At 33.8% G+C, this 20,548-nt stretch overlaps 1 protein-coding gene and 1 long non-coding RNA gene across 7 annotated transcripts in view; one reads left to right on the forward strand and one right to left on the reverse strand.

Moving 5' to 3' along the window:
• Positions 1-9,681, reverse strand: part of xirp1 (xin actin binding repeat containing 1) — a 28,155-nt gene extending 18,474 nt beyond the window's left edge. For 3 of the 5 annotated variants that reach the window (XM_073916484.1, XM_009298510.3, XM_073916473.1), the window contains exon 1: positions 148-257. Coding sequence is in view for 2 of the 5 variants with exons in the window: in XM_073916477.1 (XP_073772578.1) it covers positions 1,754-1,841; positions 4,396-4,683; positions 4,773-4,827; positions 4,924-5,027 (535 nt within the window). In the remaining 3 variants the exon portion in view is untranslated. Of the gene's footprint in view, positions 1-147; positions 258-1,753; positions 1,842-4,395; positions 4,684-4,772; positions 4,828-4,923; positions 5,028-9,628 lie in introns of those variants that run through there. The other 2 variants (XM_073916477.1, XM_021480063.3) reach the window with 1 other exon arrangement.
• On the forward strand, positions 4,537-19,541 carry LOC110438028 (uncharacterized). 2 transcript variants are annotated; one of them, XR_012391875.1, is made up of 5 exons: positions 4,537-4,635; positions 4,783-5,046; positions 5,408-5,483; positions 7,084-7,181; positions 9,623-9,735. It is a non-coding gene; the product is annotated as an uncharacterized lncRNA (long non-coding RNA). The 2 variants fall into 2 exon arrangements; XR_002455919.3 differs by lacking the exons at positions 4,537-4,635; positions 9,623-9,735 and adding an exon at positions 19,401-19,541 and having other exon boundaries at positions 4,907-5,046.
• The last annotated feature ends 1,007 nt before the right edge of the window (positions 19,542-20,548 follow it).

Genomic DNA, 20,548 nt, shown 5'->3' on the forward strand with positions numbered 1-20,548 from the left:
AAAAACTATTTTAAATTCAACAACAAAGTTTGAATTACAATAAGTTAATTTATGTAGTATCACATTAATTCAAACCCATGCTCACAATACAATGTTTTAGTTTCTTTCATTAACTGGCAGCTTTTCAGTCCACACCGCTTTACTCACAAAGTGAATGTCTGGTTTGACAGCAGCTCTTTCTGTCTGTGCAGCCTCAGTCTGATGTGCGTCTGCTGGTGCTGGTCTGTCTGTGCTGGTAGTCCAGTCTCACTCTGTCCCTCTCTAATGGGTGACAGCTGATTTTTATCACAGCGGAGCAGGGATGAGGCCAGCCTGCTATTTTGGAAGCAGTATGGGCGGTATTTTTTGACTGGCCTGAGTCAATGAGCGCTTCTGGAAGTGACTGGGATTCAGGAAACCCCTTCAGCACGTCACCCACAATTCACTAATTAACCCACATTTACTTCCTAAAGCGGTCAGAAGTTTAAAATGTACTGAAGTGTAAATTACCGGGATGATTTTTGTTGGATTTTTTGTTGATTGATTATAACGAGTGTCATGTGGGATCTTTATTTTTAACTCTTTATATTAAAAGCCTAAAACTGAGCACTGCTATTAAGAACGTAATGTGCAGTGACGTCTGATGAGGTTTATTGAGGTTAATAATACAGCTCAAAATAATGACTGACGTACTTGTGAGTATTAATACCCCTGAAATGTTGAAACAGAACCTGTGTAAACTATTTGTTTATAGTATTTATAGGGATAGTCCACACCCCATTTTAACAATTCAATATATATTTTTTAAAGGTTTAAAGACATTTTTAACCTAACTGTTGGGTTTGTTTATGTTTGACTGAGTGTTTGGGTTAAAACAGCCCCACATTTTTAGAGTGTACACTTTTTTGTAAGAAAAGAAAGAATAAAATACATTTACTGTACACAAGTGGCTTTCACATTTTGAGTTTTATATGAATTAATTAACATTTATATTTGTATGTGTTTATTATTAACATTCTTATGATATCTTATGATTTTTTTTTTCCAAAATGGGTTAACTGAGAAATATATAATAGATCACTTAAGCACACTGTAAAAAAAAAAATCTGTAGTTTTACAGTTTATTTCTGGCAGCTGGGGTGCCGGAAAAAAAGTAAAATAACAGCCGTTAAATTACAGAAATTCATCAGAAATTTAAATGTTACTATATTACTGTTATTTTATGGTATATTTCTGTAATTTAACGGCCGTTATTTTTTCCCGCAACCCAGCTGCCGGAAATAAATCGTAAAACTACAGATTTTTTATACAGTGCATTGCTGGAAACACAGAGTTTTTTTTGTAAGAAAAGATGTGGATTCAGTCTAATACATTTATCTCTTCATATCTGTTTGTCTTTCGTAATCTGAAGTGGCAAAGAATGTGAGCTCAATAATGTCGTAATAGCAGTCAGTGTATGCAGTCTGTCATGTCTCATGTATGCATTGCTCACATACTTACAGTCTCAACATTTAGTCCTGCACTTAACCCTCACTGAAAACTTGTGAAACGGGACTCACTGTTCGCAGACAGGATTTTGTGTGTTAAAACTATTCGGTAAGGATTATCTGAGGAATATTTTTAACACAGACAGATGCTGCTGGAGGACTTGAGATACCAAAGCTTTGTCTCAGATGACCTTTGACCTTACAGTTACTGACTGACATCACAGCTGACATTTTGCTCACACATTTGCACTGGTTATAAAAATAATGACATGTTTTTATCATTTTACCATTGAGTTCAGTGGAGGATCTGCATCTGCTGATGTATCCAGAAACCCCACTGACTGTCCTCCTCTTTATTGGCTCTGAGGATTTTTCCTGTTTAACAAGGGAATAATATTATTGAATATTATATTAAATCATTTAATATTATCTCAAAAATATATATTTTTAGGATGTACTGTAATATAAATTAAATGACTATAGTTTTTATTACTACTACTATTAATATTATTAACAATTTTAAGGTATTGTTTTTATGGAGGAATATGGAGCACCCGAAGGAAACCCATGCGAACACGGAGAGAACATTCAAACTCCACACAGAAATGCCAACTGACGCAGCCAGGGCTTGAACCAGCGACCTTCTTGCTGTGAAGCAAGCTACCCACTGCGCCACAGTGTTGCCCTGTGTTTATTTTATTTATGTAAAATTCTATATTGCTGTGCTTTTTCATAAATATTATAATTAATATTATTCAGTTTAGACCTTTAACAATGTTTAACATCATTAATTTTAAACAAAACATCATTAATTGTTATTAATATTCTTATTTGGTCGAATTTTAAGGTTTTTGCTATTAAAACCCATTAACTAAGCTCAATAAACTCCTAATTTGCTACATATTAATAGGTAGTAAGGTAGTAGTTGGTTTTATTTATTGTTTAGGATTGTGGGATTATGATTATATGTAGAATAGAATAGAATAGTTTTATTAAACTATTAGAATTACCATATTTTAATCATAACCAACGGAAGTTAGTTAATAGTTACATTACATAAATAACACCATATACAATTAAAAATCCATCAGCCTTTCAAAATATTTTTCCATTGGATTGCGACCCCTGGTGTGTTTAGATTAACCACACAGAAATAGCGTCAGCGGCAATAGATTGATTTTACTGGGCTAGGTTAAAATTTCTGACAACCTTTATCGCACTCTAATACATTAAAAATAAGATATTTCATGTTAATATTAAATTAATAAATGACTATTAAAAATAATATGGTTATTAGACTGTTGCTTGTGTTTTTAATATGCTCATGTTTATATAGGCCTATAGTTTTGTGTGCAATGTTTTTAAATATACAGTATAACCGCCTTAGAGCAAAATGTGGGTCAATGACATTGTTATTTTAGGATTTAGGGGCTGAAAAGTTTGGGAACCCCTGCTTTATAAGTACTAATAAACAGATTATGTTTACAAGACAGCAATCTTAATAATAGGCAAATAATAAGGCAGTATTCAATACTGGGAATTGTTACTTAAACTTGAGTGTTAGCCATTATTTTATTACATGATAATAACTAAGGCATTATTTGTAACTATTTTTGTAATTTTTACATTTAAATTTTGTAAATTTATATTAAAGGAGCTGTTTCACAATAACATTGATATTGTTAAAGAAAACCTATTATGCCCCTCTTTGCATGTAAAAAGTCTCTGATGAGTGTGTATGTGAAGTTTCAGCTTCAAATACCACACAAAAATATTCTGGAACTCTTTGAACCCGCCCCTTTTAGGGTTTATTACAATTTGTGCAGTATTGGCGACTGTCGCTTTAAATTCAAATGAGACTGTGCTGTTCTAAAAAGAGGGCGGAGCTACACATACTTATGTGTCAGCATAGCGGCAGATTCAAAAACAACCCTAACACCCTTTGCTAATGAGGTAGAGATCTCCCTTTGATGATATGTAAAAAGGAGAATGTCAATCAAATGTATATCTGCAGACTGTTTTTATCAAGCATGATTACAAAAAATAAAATTAATACGTTTTTAACATTAAAAGCTAGTTATTCTCAGATTGCTTTAACTGCTTATAAAAATGATTTTGGCATATAAAAAAAATCTTTAACAACAGTATTATTTTATTTTTTAAATACAATTTTTTTAATCATATTCATAATTTGAATTAGAATCTGTTCACAATATACAATCCAATACTTTCTCATACACGTTTGTACACAGCACCTTATAACTTGTATGTTTACATACAATTCAACATCCAGAGCTTTTTGACTAATTGCTCCTCTGTTTATTGTTTGTTGTATTTTTTATTTATTTTTTTGTTACTTGTCACTTTGTGTACACTGTAAGCTTCTGTAGACAAAACAAATAACAAATTCCTTGTGTGTGTTAGCAATTAGGCAATAAAACTGATTTTGATTCTACAATTTAATTTCATGTATTAGTCCGAATTTTAGCAAGTGGCTTTTTATTTTCATAAAATTTTGTTCTTTTTATATATTACATACATGCTGTACACTTATTTTTAATATATTTTCCATTTTTACTCTGCTATAACTTCATTCAATTTTTTTATGGTTTAACATTTTTCAGCTATATGCCAAAAAACTTCTAGTATTTATCTAATTTCTATATATAATTGAATTATTAATATAATACATTATATAATTGTAAACATTAATAGGTTTTAATAGTTGCTCTTGACTTAATTCTCATACTATATTTGTTGTTTGACATTCAACATCCATTTTCTGCCTCATCTCAGGATGATTCATCAGTATTTAAAGTAACGCTCAACACATAATTCAGTGACTACATCAGTAAAAAAAACACACATGCTCTAATCCTGAGTCATGCCTGTCCTCCAAAATAAACCATGACGTGACGGTTACACACACCTGATGAGCCTTGTGCTTACTGGTGCTGGTGACCGCAGTGGCACCAGAATAGCTCTTCTCCCTCCACATGGAGCTGTTTTTGGTCTGCGCTGCGAGCTGGGGACGAGGGCTGCTCTTTGACTCAAACATGCCCGTTGCTGTGTTTGTGCTCATCAGGTCTGGCGGCGGCAGCATGTCCATCGAGATGCTCCTTGATAAAGCGGCGTTGGCCCCACTGAGGGACTCGTATCTTCTCCAGAGGTTTTCCACTTTACTCTCTTCATGGTTTGATCTTCTCAGGCCTGATGGCTGTGAGATTCAGAAATACTCAGTGTAAACAAAAGTTGACTGAGAGTGTTGCTGTTCCACCTAATACTTGATCAGATAATGTGTTTTACCTTGGACCAGGAGTCTTCTCTGCCAGCATCGGTGAGATCCACACAGCTTTCATACCTAGGGAAAACAGTTTGTTTAAGGACATAAAACTCAATGGATGAGAGGCAGTGCTGTATATGCAAACTTGTGGATAATGGTGGAGGTCATGTTCACCTTTGGACAAGCTGAGAAACAGGTGTTTTTCTGTCCCAAATCCACGAACTGTGACCCGCAGAGAGACTCTTGAGGGACTGACTTCTTCTCAAGGTGAAGCTCATCTACATAGAAAACACATCGGTAAGTAAAACCATCCATGCATGTCTTTCTGTCTGTATGTTTTTTGTTTGCCATAATTTGTATCTTAACTTTAACACATTTATTTATCTAAAAAATAAACAAGAAAAACTAATAACACTTGAGATGAAATAAAGTGCCTTTAAAAAAAGCGTAATGAAGCATGCTTCAGTGACCAAAACAAAATGCCAGAACACAAACTGTTCTGTTAAATAGAATTTAGTTTTGAATATTGTCTTATTCTTATCTGCACTTATTATAACCATAAGTACAACAGTTGTCTACTTTAAACTGTTTTTTCTTTACTTAAAAAATCTTTTATTGTGCTGATGTGTTTTAATTTCATTTTAATTCGTTTAATCAGTAATTTGACCAAAGTGAGCCAGGGCAGGCTTTCCAAACCTGCTATTCTCAGCACTGAAAGCCAGCGCACACGTCAGGTGGGCATTTCCTATCTTTGTGTCTGATTGCTTGTCTACCTGTCTGTCTAATGTCTTGTCAATTCTTTTGTCTACTTAACTCAATTTATTGGTAACACTTTACAGTAAGGTTTATTAGTTAATGCATTTACTAACATGAACTAATCATGAACAACACATGCACAGCATTTATTAATCATAATTGAACATTTACTTATGCATTATTAACATCCAAGTTCATGCTTGTTAACATTAGTTAATGCACCATGAGTTAACATGAACTTACAATGAACAACTGTATTTTCATTAACTAAAGTTAACTTAAATGAGCAAATACAGTAGTAGATGTATTGTTCATTGTTTGTTCATGTTAGTAAATGCATTAATTAACATCAACTTATGAACCTTATTGTAAAGTGTGACTAATTTATTTTTAGAGCACTTTCAACCAACCACAATGGGTACTAAAGTGCTGTACATAAAAACACATAATACTGTACATGCAAACATACAAGGAACCAAAGTAGATAAACTTTGAAAGTGCTCTAAACTTTTGCTCTAAAAGCTCTATCATCTCAACATTTCAAGCATGATCATGGAACAGTCAAATAGAATTGATCCTTAGAGTGAACTTGACTTAAACTTACTTGAACATGTTTATAAGATGGCAGTGTAAAAAATGTATTTAGGTTTTTTTTTTCAGTTGCTAACATTCTTTGGTCTAATTTACAGTATAGTCCAATTTTCAAAACTCTAAACTCTGATAGCACAAAATTTGTATGCTGTGACCATATACTATTAACACATCTCATGTTGTTTTCACGCCGAGGCAGTGGCGCAGTAGGTAGTGCTGTCGCCTCACAGCAAGAAGGTTGCTGGGTCGCTGGTTCGAACCTCGGCTCAGTTGGTGTTTCTGTGTGGAGTTTACATGTTCTCCCTGCCTTCGTGTGGGTTTCCTCCACAGTCCAAAGACATGTAGTACAGGTGAATTGGGTAGGCTAAATTGTCCGTAATGTATGAGTGTGTGTGTGAAATGTGTGTGGATGTTTCCCAGAGATGGGTTGCGGCTGGAAGGGCATCCGCTGTGTAAGAAACTTGCTGGATAAGTTGGCAGTTCATTCCGCTGTGGCGACCCCGGATTAATAAAGGGACTAAGCCGACAAGAAAATAAATGAATGAATGAATGTTGTTTTCACCATACGATCTGTTTTTCCCAGGAGTCTCTTGTATTTCACACTCATCTCCAGCCACTCATCTCCTATAACTCTTTATTATTTCTCCAGGACAACTCCCATAATTCACACAAATCATGTTTTTACATATTATTCAGTCAAAATTTGGCATGAAAATTTTTAAATTTCTCAAATGTCTTTTTCACACAAACGTTTCCCATACTAAAATCATGGATCTTTCTTATCTTTATTAAACACAGCTTGGCAGAACAGAAAAGCTGATGTTTCAAACTTTAAACACAATGAACGTACACTACATTTATGTTGTTTCTGTAACATCAGCAGATAAGACTTACAGTAGTTTAATTATTAACAATTGAGAAATGTCTTCCAACTCTTCTCAATCCCATCGAGAATTTTATTTTATTATTATTTTTTTGCTTTGATAGGTGAAAGTCTATAATCATTCACCACATGATCAAATGTCCACCCTGGATGCATTGGAGGCTGCAGAGACTGAGACTGAAGACTGTGAGGGGTGTGTCAGGTGTGAAGTGTTTCTTTCAATATAAGGTGCAAAAACAGCGAAAATGTGGCCAAGTTCTGAAGATCCCTGTACTTTATTGTGTCCTTTACCTGAAGGACTGTTTGTGTATAAGTGAAATCTAATATTGCACTATATGCAGAGTTGATTTGTTGTTGTTTTTTTTTTTTTTTTTGCAATATTACACCAATTCTTAGTGTATAGACAGGATTTCACATTGATTTCTGATTCTGATATATACATTCAATTTTAAATTGGATTTGCTGTGTTTTGAGAAAATAAGGAATGGTATAAAAAAGTATCCAGCGTTTTGAAAAAGCAGAATTTTAATTTTATCTAACAACTCTTTGGCTAATTGTATGAGGTGGATGTGTTGCTGTGTTTAGAAGAGAGATTCATTTTCCTTCAGCTTAGTCTCTTTATTAATCAGGGATCACCACAACAGAAGGAAGCACTAATTTGTCCAGCATATGTTTTACACAGAGGATGCCCTTCCAGCTGCAACCCACTACTAGGAAACATTCATTGTTACCACACATACAGTACTGCCAATTAAGTTTATTCAATGGGTTATATTCACAGCTAGTGTTTTTCAGTCAATGTTGAACTTCCGCTGAAAGCTTTATGTGACTATTTTTAATTTTATAAGGTTCCTTTTACAGCATCGATGTAATGTAATTACAATACAATCAGTTAAATAGACTTAAGCATTCATTTAGTTGTTCAAGCGTAAAAAAATACAAAAGACTGTTTGAATGCAGCTGTCATTAGCAGCAATTTAGCACAGAAATTCCATTGAAAATACTGGGGTAAAATTAATTTCCATATTTTCAAGGCTTGGTGTGGTTTGATACCCATTTTATATCGTATCTCAGACAGGCAGTGAAGATCACTGTTTTTTAAAGAAACTTGGCGATTTTGTGTGGTATGACAATTAACCGGAAGCCCTGGGGCTGGCTGACTGAAATGAAATGAAATGAAATGAAAAGTCTGTGTGCATATACCCCATTCACCTATACCGGAGCACCCAGAGGAAACACACCAAAATGGAGAGAACATGCAAACTCCACACAGAAATACTAACTGACTCTTAGAAAAAGCACTTTAAACATTAAAAAAAAACAGTAAAGGCTACTCAGACAAAATAGAAAACTACATATTTTAATATTATATAAGTATATATTCATTATAAAGTACAACTCAATACTCAAAAATTAATTCTGCTGCTTGTTTTAACAGAATTCTTGAGATTTTTTTGGAGACAGCTTATTTGTTTGTGTTCAATCTACTTAAATTTGTTAAGTTAACTTAATTTGTATTAGAACAATGTGGAACCCTGCATTTTTTTTTTTTTTTACAGTGAGACGTACAGTTGAAACCAGTAGTGTACACACACCCTAAAAAAGGAACATAACCATTTTTTTTAAATGTCTGATGGTAAATCATACTAAACGTTTACTAATTTAGGTCTGTAAGGATTAACTAAATGATTTACATCTGCTAAATGTCAGAATAATTTTATTTTTAAAGAATTTTTTATTAATTTCAAGACAGTCAAAAGTTTACATACATTTCCTTGGTACTTTTTCTAGCTTTGATTTTAAACTGAATAACTTTGGTCAAATGTTTTGGGTATCCTTCCACAAGCTTCTCACAATAGTTTGAAGGAATTTTTCCCCATTCCTCCTGGCAGAATTTAGTAACTGAGTCAGATTTGTTGTCTTGCTTGCACAAGCTTTTTCAACTCTGCCCACAAATTTTCTATAAGATTGGGTTCAGGGCTTTGTGATGGCCACTCCAAAACATTCACTCTGTTGTCCTTAATAATCTCACTGTATGTAAACTTGACTTTTTAAAAAAAAGTATGCAGTATAATTAAAAGCATATTCCTGAGAATATACTTGGAAGAAGTGCATAAAAAATTAGACTTATTTATTTCTATTTCTAACCTTAAAAGAAGAATACAAACAGACCGTTTGAATACACTTTTCTGCAGCGTCATATAAACTACATACATAAACCTGAAAATAATAGTTTAGCCAGTCCAACACAGCACTAGTAAACCAGTGTTTAAATGACTCTGATCATGTGATTCACCTGCCTGTCAGCCCTTCTCTCATCTGACTCAGTTAATGTTTATCATTCATAAGCTTTGCTGCATTACTCATTGAAAGCTTTGCTGTAATGTGCACTTTTTACATAATATGTGAATAAAAGTGGAGATCTTTAAAATAATTACATACATGTATACCGAATAAAAGCGAACATGAAATAGCAGAGAATATCAATCAGAATCACTACACATAAACGCTGATAAAAGCAGTTCAATTTGTAAGACTAAATCATCAGAAGGTGAAATCTGAGCCTTAGTCTTAGCATGCATGTGTGCTATTGCTTAATAAAAACAAACTGACCATCTGTCACCTGTATTCTTCTTTATCTAGAGTTACCTTAAGCTGTGGGTCTTGTGCTCCTCATGTCCTTCTGTCCCGCTGTGCAGTGTGAAGCAAAGCATCTCTCACGGGACAGTCCTGTCACGCAGAGCAAAGTCCCTCATTTACAGCCTGACCTCAGGTGTCCGGAAAACTCAGATCAAGACAAGAGTTGAACATAAAAAGGGAAGTGGTGATCATTACAATTACAATAGTGATGATACTAGTGATACTGATGTGTTCTGCTCAGTAGTGCATTCAGGAAAAAGCAAATGGTTATTGTATAACAACTTTTCCCCTTCCAATTTATTCATATTTAAGTTTCTTAATTAACTTAGTCAAGATAAAACACTTGAGGAATGTTTGGCAAGCAATGTTGTTGTTATTATTATTACACTTACAGTTGAAGACAAAAAAAATTGCACTCTTGTGAATATTTATCTCCTGTGATCTTTAAAAGAGCAAGGACATTTGTCACAATATTTCTTTTGGAGAAAGTTTTATTTCTTTTAGTTTGGCTGTAGTAGTAATAATAATAATAATACTAATAATAATAATAATAATAATAATAATAATAATAATAATAATAATAATAATAATAATAATAATAATAATAATAATAATGGGGTGACGCGGTGACACAGTGGGTAGAAGGTTGTTGGGTCAAGCCTTGGTCAGTTTTCATTTCTGAGTGGAGTTTGAATGTTCTCCTTGTGTTGGCGTGGGTTTCCTCCGGGTGCTCCGGTTTCCCCCACAGTCCAAAGACATGCTGCTATAGGTGAATTGGGTAAGCTAAATTGTCCATAGTGAATGAGTGTGTATGGATGTTTTCCAGTGATGGCTTGCAGCTGCATGGAAGTGCATCCGCTGCGTAAAAACTAATTCTTGATAAGTTGGAGGTTCTTTCCGCTGTGGCGCAACCCCAGATTATTGAAGGAACTAAGCCGAAAAGAAAATGAATGAATAAATGAATGAATGAATTAATAAATAATAATAATAAATAAAAATGCTAAAAACACTATTGTCAATATTATTATCCCCTTAAGAAATTATGCTTTTTGTACAGCTACAGAACAAACCACTGTTGTTGATTGACTGCATAATTAGCCAACAGTATCTTACCTAAGTTAACTTAATTAATTTAGTTAAGCCTTTGAATACCATAGAATCTTGAAAAAATCATTAAGTCAGAGAAGAAAGCCTTTACTAGAAAAATGCTAAAATGCTTTAAATTGCTTTAAATTGTTTAAATCTTATTTGCTTTAAACATCACTTGGCAAATAATTCAAAAAGAACAATCACAATTACACAGGAGGAAAAATTATTTTATTTTTGACTGTTCATAGTATTTATTTACTATGAATGGATGGGTGAGTGAGTGAGTAAATGAATGAATGAATAAATGAATGTCCTACAAATTGAAGTCAGTTACTGATTACAAATGACATAATGAAATTGTAGTCAGTGAAATCTGGATTATTTTGGATTAACTTTAGATTACTTTTGAGGTGAATTTTCATGACATGATTTAAATTTAATTATTATAAAAATAAAATAAATTATTTCCTTTCTGGATCAACATCATAAAGTTACATCAGATAAACTGGGGTGAATGAACAAGCGGAGGGTTATGAGTTAAAATCTAATAATTACATTAAAATTACATAAAAATTACATAAAAACATTTAATAGAGTATATGCACACAGACTTTTATTCTCAGTCAGCCTGCCCCAGGGCTTCCGGTTAATTGACATCCAATACAAAATCCGCATTTGATTTCTTTAATAAACAGCGATCTTCACTTTCTGGCTGAGATATGATAAAAAGTGGGTATCAGACCAAGCAAGAAGCACTGCATTAAATTATATTTTTCCATGCCATGTCTTTAAAATATTAAAATAGAAATTTATTTTACCCCAGTATTTTCAACAATATTTCTGCATGAGCCTGCTGCTAATGACGGTGCCTGCGTTTGAACAGTCTTTAGTCTCTTTTTACGCTTTAACAACCAGAAGGATGCTTAAGTCTATTTAACTGATTATATTTGAATTACATTACAACATCGATGCTGTAAAAGGAACCTTATGAATATAAAAATAGTCACATAAAGTTTTCATCGGAAGTTCATCATTGACTGAAAAAAAAATAGCTGTGCATATAACCCATTAGAATAAAAACACTTCCAAAGTATACTGGAGTTGTTCCAAACAAACAAACAAATAAATAATCTGTATATTTAATGGTATGAAGTGTTTCTGTCTTCTATTTCAGAGGTATGGATCACAAATTTATTTACCTGACCTTTGTATATTGTGAATATTAAAAGATCAACTGAATTTTTTTAGAAATGAAAATGTACACATAAACTTAGAATTATAAATTATTTACTGCCACTACAGTATATTTATCTGTAATCATGTAATCCATGAAAATTAGTCTGTTTATGATCATTTGAAAACAATATAGATATAAACATTTTAGGAATCTGATAATCATAGAGACATATAATCATTTAATCTAGATTCTGTGCAATCTAGCACTGTTTGTATATATACCCTAATGTGAGGTATAATAATCTTGAGACTCCTAAAATCCAAAAACAAAACATTACGGCACAATTCTCCTTAGTCTAATGCTTTATGAGATTTAGTGAAGATTAATGCATGGGGTTTAATGCTTTAACGGTGACAGATATAAAATTGTTGTCATCCAATAAAATAAATCTTTTACATTTTAGAGAACAAGGCACACTTATACAGTGTCGTTCATTTCTCCACTAGATGGCGATGTCATTACCAAAAGTTTATTACTGAATTAAAAATATATTGTGTAACAAGGAAATTGATATACTGTTTGTCTGCCTGCCTGCCTGCCTGCCTGTCTGTCTGTCTGTCTGTCTGTCTGTCTGTCTGCTTGCCTGCCTGTCTGTCTGTTTGTCTGTCTGTCTGTCCGTCTGTCTGTGTCTAAATAACATTGTCAGCCATGTAAATAATGAAATCAGACATTAATCACTGTCGAAGCATGAAAGAGTACCATTGAGCAAAATGTACTATATACTCTAAAAAACTATTAAAAATTGTGTTTTTATTCTTTAGAAATAGCAACATTCTCTGTGTGCACATTTATCTAGCCTATTTTGGCTCTTTCTATCCTCTTTCTATCAAATCTTTTATTTGTTTTATTTTCAAAAACTCATTTCTACAATTTCTGATCTACATTTAATCATTTACTTGTAGACTCTACAGTGGTCATTCAGCCATTTTTAGCCATCCTTTCTCTTCTGATGCTCACTGTTCCCATGCTGACGTCAAAGCCGCGTCAGCATGAGTGATTTTATGTGCTGCATTCATCATTGATGTGGGAGAAGATAATATGAAACAGCTAACGGCAATATGTGCTATATTTGGTGCTTTCAAGACTCTTGCAGTACAGTAAATTAATTATTAAAACTCGAATAAAGCACTTGAATAGGTATCTATCTATCTATCTATCTATCTATCTATCTATCTATCTATCTATCTATCTATCTATCTATCTATCTATCTATCTATCTATCTATCTATCTATCTATCTATCTATCTATCTATCTATCTATCTATCTAGCTTGCTAGCTAGCTTGCTAGCTAGCTAGCTGTCTTGTCTTTTTATAGCTAGCTGTCTTGTCTTATTGTATTTATTATGGACTTTCAGTTTTAACATGCCCAATTCCCTATTAGTTGGTAAAGGCAAACTTACCTTAAAACACTATTTTTTGTGTCTTATCTGTTTACAGTGTCAGTGTACAAAGTGTCTACAAAGAACTCTGTGAACTGATCTGAAGTGAGAAGTGTGTACTGTACTTGCAAACCAGATTGTAGCACTACTGCAAACTTTTTATAGACAGCTATAGTTATACACAGAAGAAACCCAAAAGAATGTTTAGCACAATACATTCCTGAAGCAGAAAAATGTGTTTACAGTGCAGTGAAATTTACATTTCACTTATATACCAATGTGTTTTATTAGTTTTAATTAATTTATATTATTTTTGATTTTTCTATTTCAGTCTTCTATTAGTTTTAGAAGTTTTGGTACATTCCTTTGTCAAGTTTATTGAAATTAAAATTCTAATTAAATGAAATTGAGACATATTTAATCATTCATTCATTCATTCATTTTCTTTTCAGCTTAGTCCCTTTATTAATCAAGGGTCGACAAAGCAGAATAATCGCCAACTTATCTACCATATGTTTTACATAGCGGATGCCCTTCCAGCTGCAACCCAGTACTGGAAAACACCCATACACGCTTATTCACATACATACACTACGGCCAATTTAACTTACTGAATTAACTTACCCAATTCACCCCACATGACTGTGGGGGAAACCAGAGCACCCCGGTGGAAACTCAAGCTAACATAGAAAGAACATGCAAACTCCACACAGAAATGCCAACTGACCCAGCCGAGGCCTGAACCAGCAGTCTTGCTGTGAGGCGATCATGCTAACCACAGAGCCACCATGTCGCAGAAATTGGGCCATATTTAACTAAAATTAAAAATTTAATTTTTTTTTTATATTCACTTTATATATTTTATATATTTATTTTATGTTTTTTTTATTTTTATAGTTTTATAGTTATAGGATCACCCCAGTAAAGAGCAATTTTGGTATTACAGAGTAACTGTTTTTTATGCACCTGTTTTTTTTATTTTATTTTGGGCTTATTTGGTTTTTTATAAAGAAAACAACCAACCACAATCCAATGTCAGCTTGCTCTACATAATCTTTTCGTATCGTGTAGAGCTGCAGAGTGAATAGGACACACCTGGTGTGTCATTGCAACACACAGAAAAGTGCAAACAAAGAGTCCTGAAGAGCTCAGCTTGTCTATTCATATAGACAGACATGCACAAGTTAAATTGCTGCTGTTGAAATGTCCAAACACAAAGGCACTGCCATCAACTTTGCATCTTAGATTTGCATGCATTATCATGCATTAAAACCTGCATCTCGATCCCACCTGTATTTATCAGTCATTTGATTAGAGCTCTTTAACTCTCCATCCCCTCAAGTCATAAACAAATAATAGCTATGGAAATGTGCTACTCAGAAACACACGCTGAATTATTTGTTAACAAGTCCAAAACGGAGTTGGGACATGACTTTGCTGGACTGAATTCAGTGGAGGGTGAAAAATCAGGCCAGAGTGTTTTGTGCCGACAGCTTTGTTAAGTTTGTCGTATGTAGGCCACTTCTTGACAGAAACTGGGCCACAAGTGCTAGTGGCAGCAACCTGAGAACGAATATGGGGGAATTTAGGTTATTGAGATTACACAACAGCCCATTGGCTCAGTGAGAGATTCACTTGTGTGTTGAAAAAATACAACAACAAAAAAAGCAGCATCTGTTAACAATTTAAAAAAATGGGAGAAAAATAAGTTAGTGACAGATGGTTGTGAAAAGATTCCAATGATGATGATGACAAATTAAATTAATTATAGTTTTTTTAGAAGCAAGTGACTGAAGTAAGTCTACATCTCATAAAAAATATATTCTGGCTATAATAAAATTAAATGTTGGGTTCTGACGTCAAACTGAGGTTGGTTTTTGGCAACAACTTGAAGTTAGTTTCTGATGCCATTTTGACATCACTTCAATCTGATGTTGATTTATGATGTCACACAGACATTGCTTTCTGATGTCAGATCATGTGACCCTACCTTTTTGTGAACAAAGTCAGAGAAGTGTCCTTTAAATTCATTTACAGATCCTACTCAGTGAGTAGCTTTTTTAAAAGATTTAAAATGACACAATGTGCGCTTTCAGCAATTTACAAGATGAAACAACTGTACATTTTTTTTTTTTGGTACTGTTCCTACACCAGAATATTTTGGAGTAACTTTTGCAAATTTGTGATTGAGTTTGTATATTAAAAATTTTCTTTGTTTTAGAAAAATGTGTTATTTGGCTTTATAGATACAGACAATAGTTCAGAGAAAGCGTTCTACTTCATAAATCTTTTACTTTTACTTGCTAAATATCACATCCATAAGTGCAAATTCTCCAATAATAAATCACTTTTTAAAGGGGTGGTCCAGAATGTAATTTTAAGGCTTGGTTATGTTTATAAGATGCAAAGCAATGTGTGCTCATGTTTCACATGAAGGAAAATCACGATATTTTTTCATATATCTCACTTTGATTATACACAGCTACTCAGCTAACAGGAAAACGACTGATATATTTCCTAGTTCCTCTGAAAGGACCGCCCTTGCTATTCACGGAACGGCTCCATGAAAAAGCCGCGCTTTTCTCCTGTGTAAACCTCAATCAACCTCCTGCCTGCTCACTAAAATAAAATCTGACAAGTATGTGTAACGAGTGAAAATGGGGTGCGGCTCCTTTAAGAGTGTTTGCCATTGTGTGTGCGTCTATGTGAGTGAGTGAGTGAGTGAATGTGTGAACTTTTTGTAACAAGCACATGTGCACGGGAGTTTATTATTTTTTTCTCTGATGCTCGGATTAAGTTATTTCCTGTAATGTATAGTGACAGAAGAATAAAGCACAAGTTGTGGGATGTGACCTGTGTGAGCCTTTATTTATTTTTCTGCTGCTACCACAAGTCAGGTGAGCTAAGCTGTTTTTTTTTTAACTCTATGCGATAAACGACAGCTTTCACATTTATCCGGAATATGCAGGTGTAATTAATATGAATTATCCACATATCTTTTACGACTTCATTATCTGAAATGGGAAACGCATGGAAATGCTGCCTGAAGACAATCAATGCAAAGTCGCGCACACACATAAGAGACATGAACGTGCTGGTGGAGTGTGTGTGTTTGTGTGTTTTTATAGCAGTTTGACTGATAAATATGAATTTGTAGCTAAATCGTTTGCCTGCAAAGCAGCATTTGCCATTGTTTACATCATTGCTACAGCATAACGTTAACGCTAGACACTGTGCATGTCATGATCAATTTTAACAAATAAAAACACCTAAAGCTATGTATTTGCTATCTATTTTATAATTCTCTGGAACATAATTAATATTGAACTGTAAGCACTTCTGTCTTTGTGTTGTGTCCTTTGGAAACCCAAATACAGAAACAGACGAAGCTCTGTGGAAACAGCACTGTTTGGACGCATTTTTAGCTCCATCTCTGCTATAACTTTACAGCGCCTCTGGCCACGGCACTTAGCTGCGCAGTTTGTATGCGCAGTAAACGAACCTTTGTGATTTCACATTGGGCGGAAGTATTTTTTGTAGTCCCCAAAATTTGTTCATTGTAGGCTTGGCTAAGCTAACTCTGTAAAAACCAAGGTCTCCCTTTGCATTGAACTTAGAAGTTTTTACATTCAAAGATGTTCTTTATGTTCACACAGCTACATTACACATCAACTAAAGTTTAAAATATGATATCGTAGTGGACCACCCCTTTAAGGTATTCTTAAAAAAATTGAAACAATACTTTGAAACACTTTACCGTTCAGGAAACACTAGGCTAGGAAAACATTATCTTGTCATGCCCTATTTAAAATTCCCCTGTAACAACAGTACTTCATTTTAAATCACTTACACTCTTAATATTGTATTTTATTTTAAGCTTTACTTTATGTTTATTTCTTGTTTAACTTATTGTATTTTTTAAACAGTTTTATCCCCCTGGCATTATCTATTTTCCTTCTATAGTTCATAATGTTTCATTATGCTGTAATAATTTACTGTTCAATAATAATACTAATAATAATAAAAAAAAGATGTCACCTGTTGTTGCTTTTTGATGTCCCCCTGACATTGGTTTGTGATTAGCTTCTGATGTCAGCATGATGTCATATTGTGACATCAACATGACATTGTTCTGGCTGCAGACTTGCTCATGCAAGCTGCATGCAATGCTTTTAATGAGTAAACCTAACCTAATTTCTATTAGTAAACTAATCTCTATTGGTGCATGTGTCTGTAATTGCAAGTCTGCTGCCATAATGTTAGTTTTTGAAGTCAGACAGATGTTGGTGGTGTCAGCCTCATTGTGGAGACTGATGTCAATTCTACTATTACTGTTTGATGCTCAGTAATACATGGTTTTTATAGTTTAATGTACAGTCAGCTGACCAATACTGCAAAATAAATTGCATATTAAAATGTACAATATTACATGGTTTAATTTTAGATTTTGGTTTGCAAGTTTATAGTTTGTAGTCATCTAACTATTGCAAAATAAAGGGCATTTTATCGAGCATCAACTATACTATTGTATTTCTGTTGTATAATATACTGTCAATTGACAACAATTAAAAAAATACATAGTGCATTATAGAGCATATAATTAGTTGATGCTACACTGTAAAAAAAGTATTTGATCAGTCATGACAGTATGTTTTAGGACATTGTAACTTATTAATCTAAGTTAATCATGTTCTAACTTAATTTTATAAGTTACTCAAGCTGTTTTCAGTCAGTTTAACATAATATAAGTTCAATGGACTCATAAGGTTAATTTTAATTCAGCTTAAAAATTGAAGGCAACCAGATTTTTTTTTAACAGTGTATGATTGAAGTGAAATGCAATTATATGAATAAATGACTGTTTAACACGAAATCGACTGAACAGCCTAATTAAAGCATAGTTTTAATGAACAGTACCCCTGCCCTTTTGGTTGAATAAATAGCCATTATGGATCGTTATTCCATGGTTTGTTAAAATTCTTGATTCTGATTGGCTGGAAGGTGTGCAATAAAATCATTTCATTCACAGAAAGTTCCAGTCAGTTTTGATCATAGAAATAAATGTGCTTTCCTTAAACATTAGTTGTTACAATAACTCATTCAATAACTCTGACATTTGCCAGAGCCTTCATTCAGATTTGTAATCTTGGGGACAACAACATACACTTTACCAGGAGCCAATGTTGATGAACCAACTCATAAATATGCTAGAAATTGCAAAAAGGTAGCTAATGATCAACTATGAGCTATTAGATATGTCGGTGTCATTTCCCTTTCTCACTTGTGCTTCCTATCTGTCTGCCTCAGACTGATTCAAGCAGGGACTAGGAGATTTACAGACGTGGACACAAATGTTGGTGCCCTTCAATGTTGTATAAATGCTTCTGGTGAACCACAATTCAAAAGCAATATCTGATTTTTATTATTTTTTTTACAGGAATTTTGATTAACTTAGTAATAATAATAATTTAATAATTTAAACTTAATAATTTAGACAACAATACCAACCTGGACTCTCTCACACAGCTGCAGGTCACCATTACAGAATATACACATGAGTTAAGCACCACATTCACTCATCTTCATGGTGGGATATTGTATTGTGCATTTCCGTTGTGGACTTTGCCAGTGTTTCTTCTTTTTGTTTCTTGGACTGTCTCTGTGATTGTTTGCTGCCTGCCCTTGTGTTTGTCTAACTATTGGATTACCTCTTATGATACTGTTTTGCACTTGTTTTGACCCCTGCCCGCTGACCACTCTCTTTGAATAGAAGCTGCACTTGGAACTCCCCCTCTGTTGCCAAATCTTATCATAAGACTCCGCGTACTACAAATTTTAGTCTGTGCATTTAATTATTAAATGAGATACACTGTGCAAAACCTGCCTTCATTCGTGGTCAATGTCTTCAAAGTGTTTTTTGCTAAATCTCAAAACACTTCACACAAAATATTGAACCCCTGAGCATATGGAGGTGTTTTATGTTTGAAAGCTCATTCCCCAGTGTATTGTTGACATGTTTTAACCTGCTTTTTAAGTGTCTATCTGTGCTTCTATTGTACGTCTGTCTCACCACAGGCGCTGAAGGATAGGTGAAATGTGGTTTCATTACCAAGCAGATGGGAAATCATTGAGGTGATACAGTCAGTGTTAAGTGTGTGTTTGTGTATGTATGTATGTATGTGTGTGTGAGGAGGAGAGTGGAAGAAAGGCACAGAGATGTTACCATCTGCCTCATGATGCCCGGCTGGTCTCCCGTGATGGATGTTTCTCAGTGTCATTGCCATGGAGAGGTTTCTGGTTTCCAGGCAGTGTTTCTTCAGTGATTGGCTTAGAGGCTAGAGCCGCAGTTATGTTTTCTCCTCTGCCTTTTGTCTGACCCCTGTCACTGCTTTTCTTTTCTTCACCAGCACAAGCTGGAAGAGGCTTAATTAGAAAGAAAATGAACGAGGTCCATTAAATGCACTTGGAGAAAGCATTAAGTAGAATGTAGAAAAGACACTATGTCACAAAAGATGTATCTGAATGACTGTAAGGTTTTCAAAAGTAAAGAAATGTGTGTTTTCACTAAAGCTGCTGTATGTTTTATATGAGGATTTAAAAAATAAATTCTAGGTTGAGGCAAGTTGTTATATATATATTTAAAACTGGTTAATAGATTTTATATGTTGACTGTTGTCTTGATTTGTGGCTTAAGTTGGATTTGTTTTTGTTTTGAAAAAAAAAAAGTTTACATTCTGTAAAAAAATCCATTTATTAGTATGTTTCAAATTGTGTTCAAAGTATTTTCAAGCATCTTAACAATAAAAGTGATACAGATTTTTTCCCCCCATACATTAGAATGTGCTGATTGATACGGTTGAAGTCAAAATTATTAGCCTTCCTTTGATTTTTTTTCTTTTTTAAATATTTCCCAAAAGATGCTTAACAGAGCAAGGAAATTTTGACAGAATGTCTGATAATATTTTTTCTTCTGGAGAAAGTCTTATTTGTTTTATTTAGGCTAAAATAAAAGCAGTTTCAAAAAATTTAAACACCCTTTTTCGTACAAAGTTATTAGCCCCTTTAAGCTATATTTTTTCCGATAGTCTACAGAACAAACCATCATTGTACAATAACTTGCCTAATTATTCTAACCTGCCTAGTTAACCTAATTAACCTAGTTAAGCCTTTAAATGTCACTTTAAGCTGTATAGAAGTGTCTTGAAAAATATCTAGTAAAATAA

This window comes from Danio rerio, chromosome 2, assembly GCF_049306965.1.
Source record: "Danio rerio strain Tuebingen ecotype United States chromosome 2, GRCz12tu, whole genome shotgun sequence".
Taxonomy (NCBI): Eukaryota; Metazoa; Chordata; class Actinopteri; order Cypriniformes; family Danionidae; genus Danio; species Danio rerio.